Below are 13,235 nucleotides of genomic sequence, written 5' to 3' on the forward strand. Positions count from 1 at the left end.
CCAACGTTGAAGCCTCTGCTTTGTGGGCCCACCAAGGTAATCCAGGGACAAACAATCCTTGGATCCCAGATAGCTGCATACTTATTTGTCCTGTAGGCTACTGCTATAGTCAGAGAAGCCCCACATGCACACTGTGCCCACTAAAACTGCATGCAAATAGCGCCAGCTTCGCATTCCTTACTTAGGTAAAACTGAAACCACAACACACACTCCCAAAACAGTGAATCTCTCTCATCTTCCTGAAAAAACAGTCCAGAAAACAGAAAGAGACAATCATAGCCCAAACTACAAACTCGAGGAACAAACAGTGAGGGTTATAAATAACCAGATGGCTATTGGTAGACATAAGAACACACACAACAAAAATCAGGATATAATGACCTCACCAGCAACTCCACAAACCAATGGACACTTCAGTTCACTAGATACACAAGAAAACAACTACAAAACTATGTTTTTCCAGCTATTAGAGGCCCATAAAGATCAAATGAACAAAGCCCTCAGAGAAATAGCCAAAGAAATCAAGAAAAAACAAAGAGGAAATAAATAAAGCTCTCAGAGAAATGACCACGAAAATTGAGGCAAACAAAGAGGAAATGAACAAAGCTCTCAAAGAAATGTCCACACAAATGAAGGCAAATAAAGAAGAAATAAACAAAGCTCTCATAGAAATACAGGCAAATACAGCCAAAGAAGTAGAGGTACAATTAGTGATATAGAGAGGGGAAATGGACAAAAAAATAGAAGCAGTCATTGAAAAGCAGGACTCCACATTCAAACAGATGAAGGAAATGGTGCAAAACATGAAAACAGAATTAGAATCAATAAAGAAAACACAAATAGAGAAAAATCTGGAGATGGAGAACATAGAGAAAAGAAAGGGAACTACAAAGTTAAGCATCACCAACAGAATACAAGAGATGGAAGAGAGAATCGCAAGAGCCTAAGATACACTTGCAGAAATTGACACATCTCTCAAAGAAAAAATAAAATCAGAAAAGTTCCAAAAAAAAACATCCAAGAAATCAAGGACACCATGAAAAGAAAAAATCTAAGAATAATAGGAGTAGAAGAAAAAGAAGATATCAGGCTCAAAGGTCCGGAAAATATTTTCAAGAAAATTATAGAAGAAAATTTTCCCAACTTAAAGAAGGAGATTTCCATAAACATACAAGAGGCCTATAGAACACCAAGTGGAGTAGACCAGAAAAGAAATTCTTCAGGTCACATCATAGTCAAAACACTGAACCTACAGAAAAAAGAAAAAATTCTAAAAGCAGCAAGGGAAAAAGGCCAAGTAACATATGAAGGTAGACCTATCAGAATCACACCAGATTTCTCAACAGAAACTATGAAAGCCAAAAGGGCCTACACAGAAATCATACAGTCCTCAAGGGACCAAAGATTCCAACCTACTATACTCAGACTACTATACCCAGCAAATCTTTCAATCAACATAGATGGAGAATTCAAAACATTCCATGACAAAATCAAATTTAAACAATATCTACATAGTAACCCAGCTCTACAGAAGTTACTAGAAGGGAAACTCCAAACCAAAGAAAATAACTACATCTAAGGAAACAGAGGAAATAGATAACTACACACACACACACAAAAAAAAAAAAAAAAAAAAGAATACAAGCAATGAAACTCAGTGACACCACCAACCCCACATCAAAAGTAAGTAACAATTGTTGGTCACTAGTATCTATCAACATCAATGGACTCAACTCCCCAATAAAAAGACACTGACTAACAGAATGGTTGTGGAAACAGGATCCAACATTCTGTTGCATCCAAGAAACACACCTATGCAACAAAGATAAACACTACCTCAGAGTAAAGGGCTGGAAAAAAGTTTTTCAAGCAAATGGTTCCAGAAAACAAGCTGGAGTAGCCATCCTAATATCTAATAAAATAGACTTTCATCCAAAGTTAATCAAAAAAAGATAAGAAGGGCCACTATATCCTCATTAAAGGAAAAATCCACCAAGAGGACATCACAATTTTGAATATCTATGCCCCAAATACAAGAGCACCTACATTCGTAAATGAAACAATATTAAAACTTAAATCACACATTGATCCTGCTACCTTAATAGTGGGAGACTTCATCAACCTACTTCCACCAAGGAACAGATCAACTAGACAGAAAACAAATAGGGAAATAAAAGCACTTACAGAGTCCCTAAATCAAATGGACCTAATAGACGTCTACAGATCTTTTCACAGAAACTCAAAAGAGTACACTTTCTTTTCAACACTGCATGGAACCTTCTCCAAAATAGACCATATAGTGGGTCACAAAACAAGTCTCAATAGATACAAAAAGATTGAAGTAATCCCTTGTATTCTATCTGACCACCATGGACTAAAGCTGGACGTCAACAACAATGGAAATAACAAAAAGCCGACACGCACATGGAAACTGAACAACTGGTTACTCAATGACAGCTGTGTTAAGGAAGAAATAAAGAAAGAAATTAAAGACTTCCTAGAATTCAATGAAAATGAAGGCACAACATACCCAAATTTATGGGACACAAAGAAAGCAGTGCTCAGAGATAAATTTATAGCACAAAGTGCCTTCAAGAAGAAATTTGTAACATCACATACAAGCACCTTAATGGCCTAACTAAAAACCCTAGAAAATAAAGAAGCAGATACACCCAAGAGGAGCAGACAGCTGGAAATAATCAAACTCAGGGCTGAAATCAATTAATTAGAAACAAATAAAACTATTCAACGAATCAATGAAACAGAAAGCTGGTTCATTGAGAAAATCAACAAGATAGACAAACCCTTAGCCAAATTAACTAAAAAGCAGAGAGAATCTATCCAAATCAGCAAAAGCAGAAAAGAAAAGCGTGACATAACTACAGACACTGAAGAAATCCAAACGATCATTACGTCATATTACAAAAGCCTTTACACCACAAAATTTGAAAATCTAAATAAACTGGACAATTTTCTTTATAGATTCCATCTTCCAACATTAAGTCAAGATCAGGTAGAAAGACTGAATAGCCCTATATCCCACAAGGAAATTGAAGCAGCCATCAACAGCCTCCCTTCCAAAAAAAAAAAAAACCCTGGGCAAGATTGTTTCAGTGCAGAATTCTACCAGACCTTCAAAGAAGTGCTAACACCAATTCTGAAGTGGGAAATAGTAAGAGCTGGAGAGAACAGGGTCTCCACAAGGAGAGCAACAGAACAAGAATATTTGAACACAGGAAACTTCCCAGAGACTCATACTCCAACCAAGGACTATTCATGGAGATAACCTAGAACCCCTGCACAGACGTAGCCCATGGCAGTTCAGTGTCCAAGTGGGTTACATAGTAATGGGAAGAGGGACTGCCTCTGACATAATCTGATTGGCCTGATCTTTGATCACCTCCCCCTGAGGGGGGAGAAGCCTTACCAGGCGACAGTAGAGGACAATGCGGCCACTTTTGATGGGAACTGATAGACTAAGATCAGAAAGGAGAGGAGAACCTCCCCTATCACTGAAATTGGGGAGGGGCATGCATGCAGAAAGGGGAGAGAGGGTGGGATCGGGAGGGGAGGAGGTAGGGGCTTATGGGGGATACAAAATTAATAAATTGTAATGAATAAAATAAAAAATAAATAAAGTACAAAAAGAAAAAAAAAACTATTCCACAAAATAGAAACAGAAGGAACATTACCAAACTCACTCTATGAAGCCACAGTCACCTTGTTACTTAAACCACACAAGGACCCAGCGAAAAAAGAGAACTTCAGACCTATCTCTCTTATGAAATTGACTCAAAAAATACTCAATAAAATAGTTGCAAACCGAATCCAAGAACACATCAAAGATATCATCCACCATGACCAAGTAGGCTTCATCCCAGGCATGCAAGGGTGGTTCAACATACAGAAATCCATCAATGTAATCCACCACATAAAGAAACTGAAGGAGAAAATCCAAATGATCATTTCCTTAGATGCCGAAAAAGCATTTGACAAAGTCATATACCCATTCATGTTTAAAGTCTTGGAGAGATCAGGGATACAAGGCACATACTTAAACATAATAAAGGCAATATACAACAAGCCTATAGCCAACATCAAACCCAATGGAGAGAAACTTAATTCAATCCCACTGAAATCAGGGACAAGACAAGGCTGCCCACGCTTTCCATATCTCTTCAACATAGTACTTGAAGTCCTAGCAATAAGAAAACTAAAGGAGATCAAGGGGATACAAAACAGAAAGGAAGAGGTCAAAGTGTCACTATTTGCAGATGATATGATAGTATACATGAGCGACCCCAAAAATTCAACCTGAGAACTCCTTCAGCTGATAAACACCTTCAGCAAAATGGCAGGATACAAAATCAACTCAAAAACATCAGAAGCCCTCCTGTATACCAAAAACAAAAGGGCTGAGAAATAAATTAAGGAAACAACACCCTTCACAATAACCACTAATAACATAAAGTACCTTGGTGTGACTCTAACCAAGCAAGTGAAAAACCTGTTTGAGAAAAACTTCAAGTCTCTGAAGAAAGAAATTGAAGAAGATATCAGAAGATGGAAAGTTCTCCTGTGCTCATGGGTTGGTGGATTAACATTGTGAAAATGGCCATCTTTCCAAAATCAATCTACAGATTCAATGCAATTCCCATCAAAATACCAACTCAATTCTTTACAGACCTTGAAAAAAGATTCTCAGCTTCATATGGAGAAACAAAAAACCTAGAATCTCCAAAATGATCCTGTACAATAACAGATCATCTGGAGGTATCTCCATCCCCGATCTCAAGCTGTTTTACAGAGCAATAGTAGTAACAACTGCATTCTATTGGCATAGAAACAGAAAGGAGGATCAATGGAACGGAATAGAACACGCAGAAATAAATCCACACTCCTATGAATACTCGATTTTTGACCAAGAAGCCAAAACCATTCAATGGAAAAAAGACAGAATTTTCAACAAATGGTGCTGGACCAACTGGATGTCTACATGCAGAAAAATGAAACTAGATCCATATTTATGAGCCTGCACAAAACTAAAGTAAAAGTGGATTAAGGACCTCAACATAAAAGCAGATACTCTAAATCTGTTAGAAGAAAAAGTGAGGAACAGCCTAGAACTCATTGGCCCAGGAGATAACTTCCTGAACAGGACACCAATAGCACAGGCTCTAAGAGCAACAATCAATAAATGGGACCTCATGAAACTGAAAAACTTCTGTAAAGCAAAGGACACAGTCATCAAAACGACTGCCTACAGATTGGGAAAGAATCTTCACTAACCCTTTATCTGAGAGAGGACTAATATCCAGTATATATAAAGAACTAAAGAACCTGAAAAGCAACAAACTAAGTAATCCAATTGAAAAATGGGGAACAGAGCTAAACAGAGAATTCTTGACAGAGGAATATCGAATGGCAGAGAAACACTTAAAGAAGTGTTGAACCTCATTAGTCATTAGGGAAATACAAATCAAAACAACCCTGAGATTTCACCTTACACCCATTAGAATGGCCAAGATGAAAAACTCAACTGACAACATATGCTGGAGAGTTTGTGGAGAAAGGAGAACCCTCCTCCACTGCTGGTGAGAATGTAAACTAGTACAAAAACTTTGGAAGTCTATCTGGTGCTTTCTCAGACAACTAGGAATAGTGCTTCCTCAAGACCCAACTATACCACTGCTAGGTATATACCCAAAATTTGCTCAAGTACACAACAAGGACATTAGTTCAACCATGTTTGTAGCAGCTTTATTTGTAATAGCCAGAACCTGGAAACAACCCTGATGTCCATCATTGGTGGAATGGATACAGAAATTGTGGTATTTTTACACAATGGAATACTACTCAGCAATCAAAAAGGAGGAAATCATGAAATTTTCAGGCAAATGGTGGGATCTAGAAAAGATCATTCTGAGTGAAGTATCCCAGAAGGAGAAAGACAAACAGAGTATATACTTACTTATATAGATCTATAAGACATGATAAACATAATGAAATATATATACCTAAAAAAGATAATCAAGAAAGCAGACATGGGGTAAGATGATCAATCCTCATTTAGAATGACAAATGGGATGTGCATTGAACATATGACAGGAGTCTACCACAAAAGACATCTTAAAAACTCTACCTAGCAGTGTTTCAAAGCAGATACTAAGACTCATAACCAAACCTCCAGCAGAGTATGAAAGATGGGGAGTTAGTATGATGTGGAAAGGATAGGAGCGCCACAAGGACCAAATATATCTGGGCACAGGGTCTTTTCTGTGACTGACATTCAACCAAAGACCATGTATGGATATAACTTAGAACCTCTGCTGGGATGTAGCCCGTGGTAGCTCATTAACCAATTGGTTTCCCATAGTAAGGGGAACAAGGACTATTTCTAACAGGAACTCTATGACTGGCTCTTTACCTCCCCAACCCCAAGGGAGGAGCAGTCCTGCTAGGCCACATTGGAGGACTTTTCAGCCAGTCCTGAAGATACCTTATAAAACAGTGTCAGATGGAAAGGGAAGAGGTCCTCCCCAATCAGTGGATTTGGAATTGGGCAGGGAGGAGATGAGGGAGAGAGGGTGGGATAGGGAGGGCATTAGGGAGCAGGATACAGCTGGGATACAGAGTTAACAAAATGTTACTAATAAGAAAAAAAAATAAAAAAAAGAATATGATTAGAACTATTGAGTTAGAATTGTCATGTTTTCTTGCAGATATGCTTGTTTTAGAGAACTGTAGTAAACTTGATGGCATTCTCATGCCTCTCTGTTTTTCTTATCATTAAATGGGAATGACCCTTAAAAACAATTGGAATAAAAAAAAAGAGGTCTTAAATCAAATGGACCTAATAGATGTCTACAGAACCTTTCCCCCAAACACAAAAGAGTATACCGTCTTCTCATCACCTCATTTGGTCAAAAAGAAAGCATCAACAGATACAAGTAGCCTGAAATAGTCCCTTGTATCATATCAGACCATGATGGTCTAAATGTAAACCTCAACAATAACAGAAATAACAAAAAGCCTATACACACATGGAAACTGAACAATTCTCTACTCAGTAACACCTGGGTCAAGGAGGGAATAAATAAATTAAAGAATTCCTAGAACTTAATAAAAATGACTTTACAACTTACCCTCACTTATGGGGCACAATGAAAGCAGCACTGAAAGGAAAATTAATAGCCCTAAGTGCCTTCATAAAGTAATTCAAGGCATGTGATGATACAAGGAACTGAAGGCAAACCTGAAAGCACTAGAAAAAAAAATGGGGAAGACACAACTAAGAGGAGTATTATTAGAATATCTTAGAAACAAATAGAACAATTGAAAGAATTAACGAAACCAAGAGCTGTTTTTTTGAGAAAATAAAGAAGATAGACAAACCATTAACCAAACTAACTAAACTGCAGAGGGACACTGTCCAAACCAACAAAATCAGAAATGAAATGGGTGACATAACAACAGATCTAAGGAAATCCAAAGGATCATTAGGTTGTACTTCAAAAGATTATATGCAACAAAATTTGAAAATCTAAATGAAATGAACAATTTTCTTGATAGATTACATTTACCAAAGCTGAATCAAGATCAGGTAAATAAATTAGATAGTCATATATCCCCTAAGAAAATAGTAGCTGTCATCAAAATTCTCCCTTCCAAAAATAGCTCAGGGCCAGATGGTTTCAGCCCAGAAATCTACCAGAGCTTCAAAAAGTACTAACACCAATACTCTTCAAACTATTCTACAAAATAGGAGTAGAATAAACATTACCAAAATCATTCTATGAGACTACAGTCACCTTCATACCTAAACTGCACAAAGATGCTACAAAGAAAGATAACTTCGGACCAATCTCGCTTACAAACATTGATGCAAAAATACTCAATAAAATATTCACAAAACGAACCCAAGAACATCTTAAAGATATCCACCATGACCAAGTAAGCTTAATCCCAGGCATGCAGAGGTGGTTCTGCATATGAAAATCCATCAATATAATCCACCATATAAACACACTGAAAGAAAAAAAAAAACAAAAAACAAATGAAAATCCCCTTAGATGCTCAGAAAGCATGCACCTGAAAAAAATCAGCACCGGTTCATGTTTAAAGATTTGGAGAGATCAGGGTTACAAGCACATACCTAAACATGGTAAAAACTATATACAGCTACTCTATAGCCAACGTCAAACTAAATGGAGAGTAATTTAATCAATCCCACTGAAATCAGGGACAAGACAAGGCTGTCCAATCTCTCCTTATCTCTTCAGCATTCATCTTGAAGTCCTTGATAGAACAATAAGACTGCTAAAGGAGATCAAAGAGATACAATTTGGAAAAGAAGATGTCAAAGTATCACTGTTTACAGATGATATGATAGTATACATGAGTGACCCAAAAATTGTACCAGAGAACTCCTTCAGCTGAACACCTTTAGCAATATGGATGGATACAAAATTAACTCAAAAAATCTGAAGAGCTCCTTTATAGAGAAGATAACCGGGCTGAGAATGAAAGGAAGGGAAACAACACCCTTCACAATAGCAATGACTAACATAAAGTACTTTGGCGTAACTCTAACCGAGCAAGTGAAAGATCTACATATAAAAATAAAATCAAGCCTCTGAAGAAATCAAAGAAGATATCAAAAGATGGAAAGATCTCCCATGCTCATGGATAGGTAAGATTAACATAGTGAAAATGGCTATCCTACCAAAAGCAATCTAGAGATTCAATGCAATTCCCATCAAAATACCAACACATTTTTTTTTACAAACATTGAAAGAACAATTCTCAATTTCATATGGAAAAACAACAACAACAAAAAAGAATACCTAAAACAATTCTGTACAATTAAAGATCTTGAGGAATTTCCATCCCAGATTATGAGCTGTAGTACATGGCAACAGTAATTAAAACGACATGGTACTGTCACAGAAACAGAATAGCAGACCAAGGGAATCAAATAGAGGACCCAGGTATAAACAAACACACCTATGGAAACTTAATTTTTGCCAAAAGTGACAAAAACTTAGTTTGGAAAAAAAGACAGCATCTTCAACACTCAGTGCTGGTCCAATTGTATTATCACCCAGCACAAAGTTAAAATCCAAGTGGTTCAAACAACTCAAGATAAAACCAGACACACTAAACCTCTTAGAAGTGGAAAAATGCAAATATATCTGTATTTATTACCCTGGAGAAAACTGAAATCCAAGTGGATCAAAGACCTTAAAATAAAACCAAAATCTGTTAGAAGAAAATTTGGGGAAGAACCTTGACCTCATTGGCACAGGAGATAGTTTCCTGAACAGAACACCAACAGCACAGGTTCTAAGATCAACAATCAATAAATGGGATCTCATGAAACTGAAAAGCTTCTGTGAAGCAAAAGACATAGTCATCAGAACATAATACCAGCCCACAGAATAGGAAAAGATCTTCACCAACCCTACCACTGACAGAGGGCTAATATCCAGAATATATAATGAACTGAAGAAGTTAAACACACACACAAAAATAATCTAATTAAAAATGGGGTCCACAGCTAAACAGAGAATTCTCAACAAAGGAATTTCCAATGGCAGAAAAACACTTAAAAATATGCTCAGTGTCCTTAGTCTTTCAGGCAATGTAAATCAAAACTACCCTGAGAAGTACACTTACACCCATCAGAAGGGTTAAGATAAAAAACACAAAGAATTATACATGTTAGAGAGGATGTGCAGAAAGGGGAGCCCTCCTCCAATGTTGGTGAGAATGTAACCTTGTGCAATCACTTTGGAAATAAGTCTGGCACTTCCTCAGAAAGTTAGCAATAGTGCTACCTCAAGATCCAGCTCTACCACTCCCAGGCATATATCCAAAATATGCTTAAGTATACAACAAAGACATTTGCTCAACCATGTTCATAGCAGCTCTATCCATAATAGCCAGAATCTGTAAACAAACTACATGTCCCTAAACAGTGGAATGGATAAAGAAAGTATAGTACATTTACCCAATGGAATACTACTCAGCAATTAAAAACAAGGAAATAATGAAAATTTCAGTCAAATGTTGGGAACTAAAAAAGATCATTTTGAGTGAGGTAACTCAGAAACAGAAAGACACAAATGATATATACTCTCTTATAAGTGGATATTAGGAATATAATACAGGATAAACATACTAAAATCTATAGCCCTAAAGAAGCTAAACAACAAGGAGAATACTAAGGAAGATGCTTAATTCTCATTCAGAAGGGCAAACAAGAGAAACATCTGAAGTAGGAGAAGAAAAGGAACAGGACAGAAGCCTTCCACAGAGGACCTCTGAAAGAAACTATCCATCAGGGTTTCGAAAAAGATACTGAGACTCATAGCCAAACTTTGGGCTGAGTCCTGGAATCCTTATGGAAGAAGAGAGAGATTGAAAGAGCTAGAGGGGTCAGGATTTCCATAAGGAGAACAACAGAGCTAAAATACCTGCAGAGATCCGTACTCCAACTAAGGACCAGGCATGGAGAGGATCTATTACGCCTGTTCAGTGGAAGCCCATTGGCTATTCGGTTTCCAAGTGGGTTTCCTAGTATAGAGTACAGGAACTGTTTCTGACATGAACTCAGTGGCTGGCTCTTTGATTACCTCTTCCTGGGGGTTGCAGCCTTGCCAGGCCACAGAGGAAGATGATGCAGCCAGCTTTGATGAAACCTGATAAGATAGATTTCAGACAAAAGGGGAGGACCTTCTCCTAGGGACTCCGGAAATTGAATAGGGGGAGAATAATAAGGTGGGTGGTGCTGGGAGGAGACGGGGGGGGGGGTTGCTGCAGGGATACAAAGTGAATAAATTGTTATATCTATATGTGTATATATATATATATATATATATATATACTTAAATCTATAAAACAGTGTATTTACATTTCCAATTATATAAAGATGTACTTTACTTAGGAACCCATAGCTTTTGAAGACTATGGTACAGACCAAGTTACTATAGGAAACTAATTTGTGAATTTGTCAATGTCAAAAGAAATGAACTGTTTGTAAATATCACTTATTCCTTTTATATTTGTGTACTAGTTGGTGTTCTCTACAATAACGAGTTTCATTTTTTTTTTTTAGAGATAGTAAAAAGAATCAATGATAACATCAAAATACACAGAAAACTTGAGTATTGTATATATTCAAATACTTTGTTGGGGATACTAAAATACATAATACCAGTGGATACAGAAGAGCAGAGTCACAATCCCTGACAAAAATCTTTTTTATACTAAAGTACTTTAACAGTTAAACAGTCAAACACAACAAAGCAAAAGTATAATCTGATAGTAAAATATAGAATTTTGTGTTCAATAATCCCTCATAATGGTCATGAAACACAAAAACCAAATTAAATATATATTATTTAAATAAAAGATGAGAATAATATAATTCAGGTGTTTTTTTTAATGTGCAAAAGAGTAACAAAGTTTAGAGAAAATCATTGGAGGCATTTTTCCTACTAATATTCCCTCTGCTTGATGACTCTAGCTTTTGTCATGTTGACAAAACAGTAATCAGCACATGTGGGTAAACTTTTGAATTTACATAGATTACAGATAATGATGGAAGACTGTAGGGTATTAAAATATAATCTTAATCACATACTTGGGTTGAAATGACTTGAAGAAATAAAATGGATAAACAAGAAAGAGACAGATTATATGGCAGATCATTAGTTTGTGAAGCAAAGTTAAAGGTAATAGAGATTGTTAATTATATTACTGTTTCAACTGTTTTTCTTTTTAATTCAACTTCTCATATCATAATCCTTTAATAAATAGTTGGAAGACAGATTCTTACATCATTATTTACCTTCAAAATAAATTTCTGTTTACTTAAGAAGATATTAATGGATAATAAACATTATTTGTAAAGACTTATATGAATATACACACTATTCAATTATAGCCAAGAATAATGTTGCATATGTTATGAATACTTACAACCAGTATATTTAGCATAATTTAGCATATATACTTCCAATATTACATTAAAATGAGATTGTTTAATAGTAGATTACAATTAATGAACAGGTATAAAAAGAATGGAATATCACTTTTTAACCTTCAGAATTTTAAATTATTATTAATGATTTTAATGATAATATTATACTAGAATCCTAAAATTTGAATTAGAAAATGCAGTTGTAGTGATCAGTTTCATAGATTTCTGAATGTACTTACTGGTATTTTCTTGTTAATCTCCAAGACAAAATTTTCAGGATTACTGTTTCTTATTTTCAACTCCAAAGTTTCATTCGTAGGATTATATAAAGAAAGGTTCTGAATGATCTCCCTGGGAGGAAAATCAATAGTAGTATATTTGCTGGTGTTTATAAAGTTACCAATGATAATTTCATTATCAACTAAATTGTAACTCCCTTTACTCCTATGCTATTGCATAGTATTTGCATATGATTGTGAGAAACAATATCTGGTCTGATTGTGTAACAATCCAATTTAAAAGTAATGTCCCACCATGAAGAGATAATAAAATGCTGCCCAACTACCATCTATAAAAATTAATCAAATGATCTTATCAATGTTATAGAACAGTAAAATATATATGTTAAATTCCTTTACCCTCAGAACTTTCCATCTATTTCTATGCCATTACCATGACTTTTTTTTTTTTTTTTTTTACTGTTGCTCTATAGTACAACTTGAGATCAGGGATGGTGATACCTCCAGAAGTTCTTTTATTGCAAAAGATTGTTTTAATTATTCTGGAATTCTTGTTTTTTTTTTTTTTCAAATGAAGTTGAGAATTGTTCTTTCAAGGTCTGTACAGAAGTGTGTTGGTATTTTAATGGGAATTGCATTGAAATGTCCATATTTACTATGCTAATCTCAGCTATCCATGAACATGGGAGATATTTCCATATTCTGATATTGTCTTCAGCTTTTTCTTCATCCAGTAGAAGTGGTTGTCATAGAGGTCTTTGACTTGTTTGGGTAGACTTACACCAAAGTATTTTACATTATTTGTGGCTAGTGTGAAGGGTGTGGTTTCCCTAATTTCTTTCTTAGCCCATTTGTCCTTTGAATACAGGAAGGTTATTGATTTTTTGGAGTTAATATTGTATCCAGTCACTTAACTGAAGGTATTTATCAGCTGTAGAAGTTCTCTCGTAGAAATTTGGGGGTCAATCATGTATATTATCATATCATCTGCAAATAATGATATTTGGACT

At 35.8% G+C, this 13,235-nt stretch overlaps 1 protein-coding gene across 1 annotated transcript in view; it reads right to left on the reverse strand.

Moving 5' to 3' along the window:
- LOC110542726 (cilia and flagella-associated protein 47-like) overlaps window positions 1-13,235 on the reverse strand; it is a 554,711-nt gene that overhangs the window by 138,897 nt on the left and 402,579 nt on the right. Inside the window, exon 55 of the mRNA XM_060375216.1 lies at window positions 12,226-12,337. Coding sequence (XP_060231199.1) covers window positions 12,226-12,337 — 112 coding nt within the window. The remainder of the gene's footprint in view (window positions 1-12,225; window positions 12,338-13,235) is intronic.

This window comes from Meriones unguiculatus, chromosome X, assembly GCF_030254825.1.
Source record: "Meriones unguiculatus strain TT.TT164.6M chromosome X, Bangor_MerUng_6.1, whole genome shotgun sequence".
NCBI classification, from domain to species: domain Eukaryota; kingdom Metazoa; phylum Chordata; class Mammalia; order Rodentia; family Muridae; genus Meriones; species Meriones unguiculatus.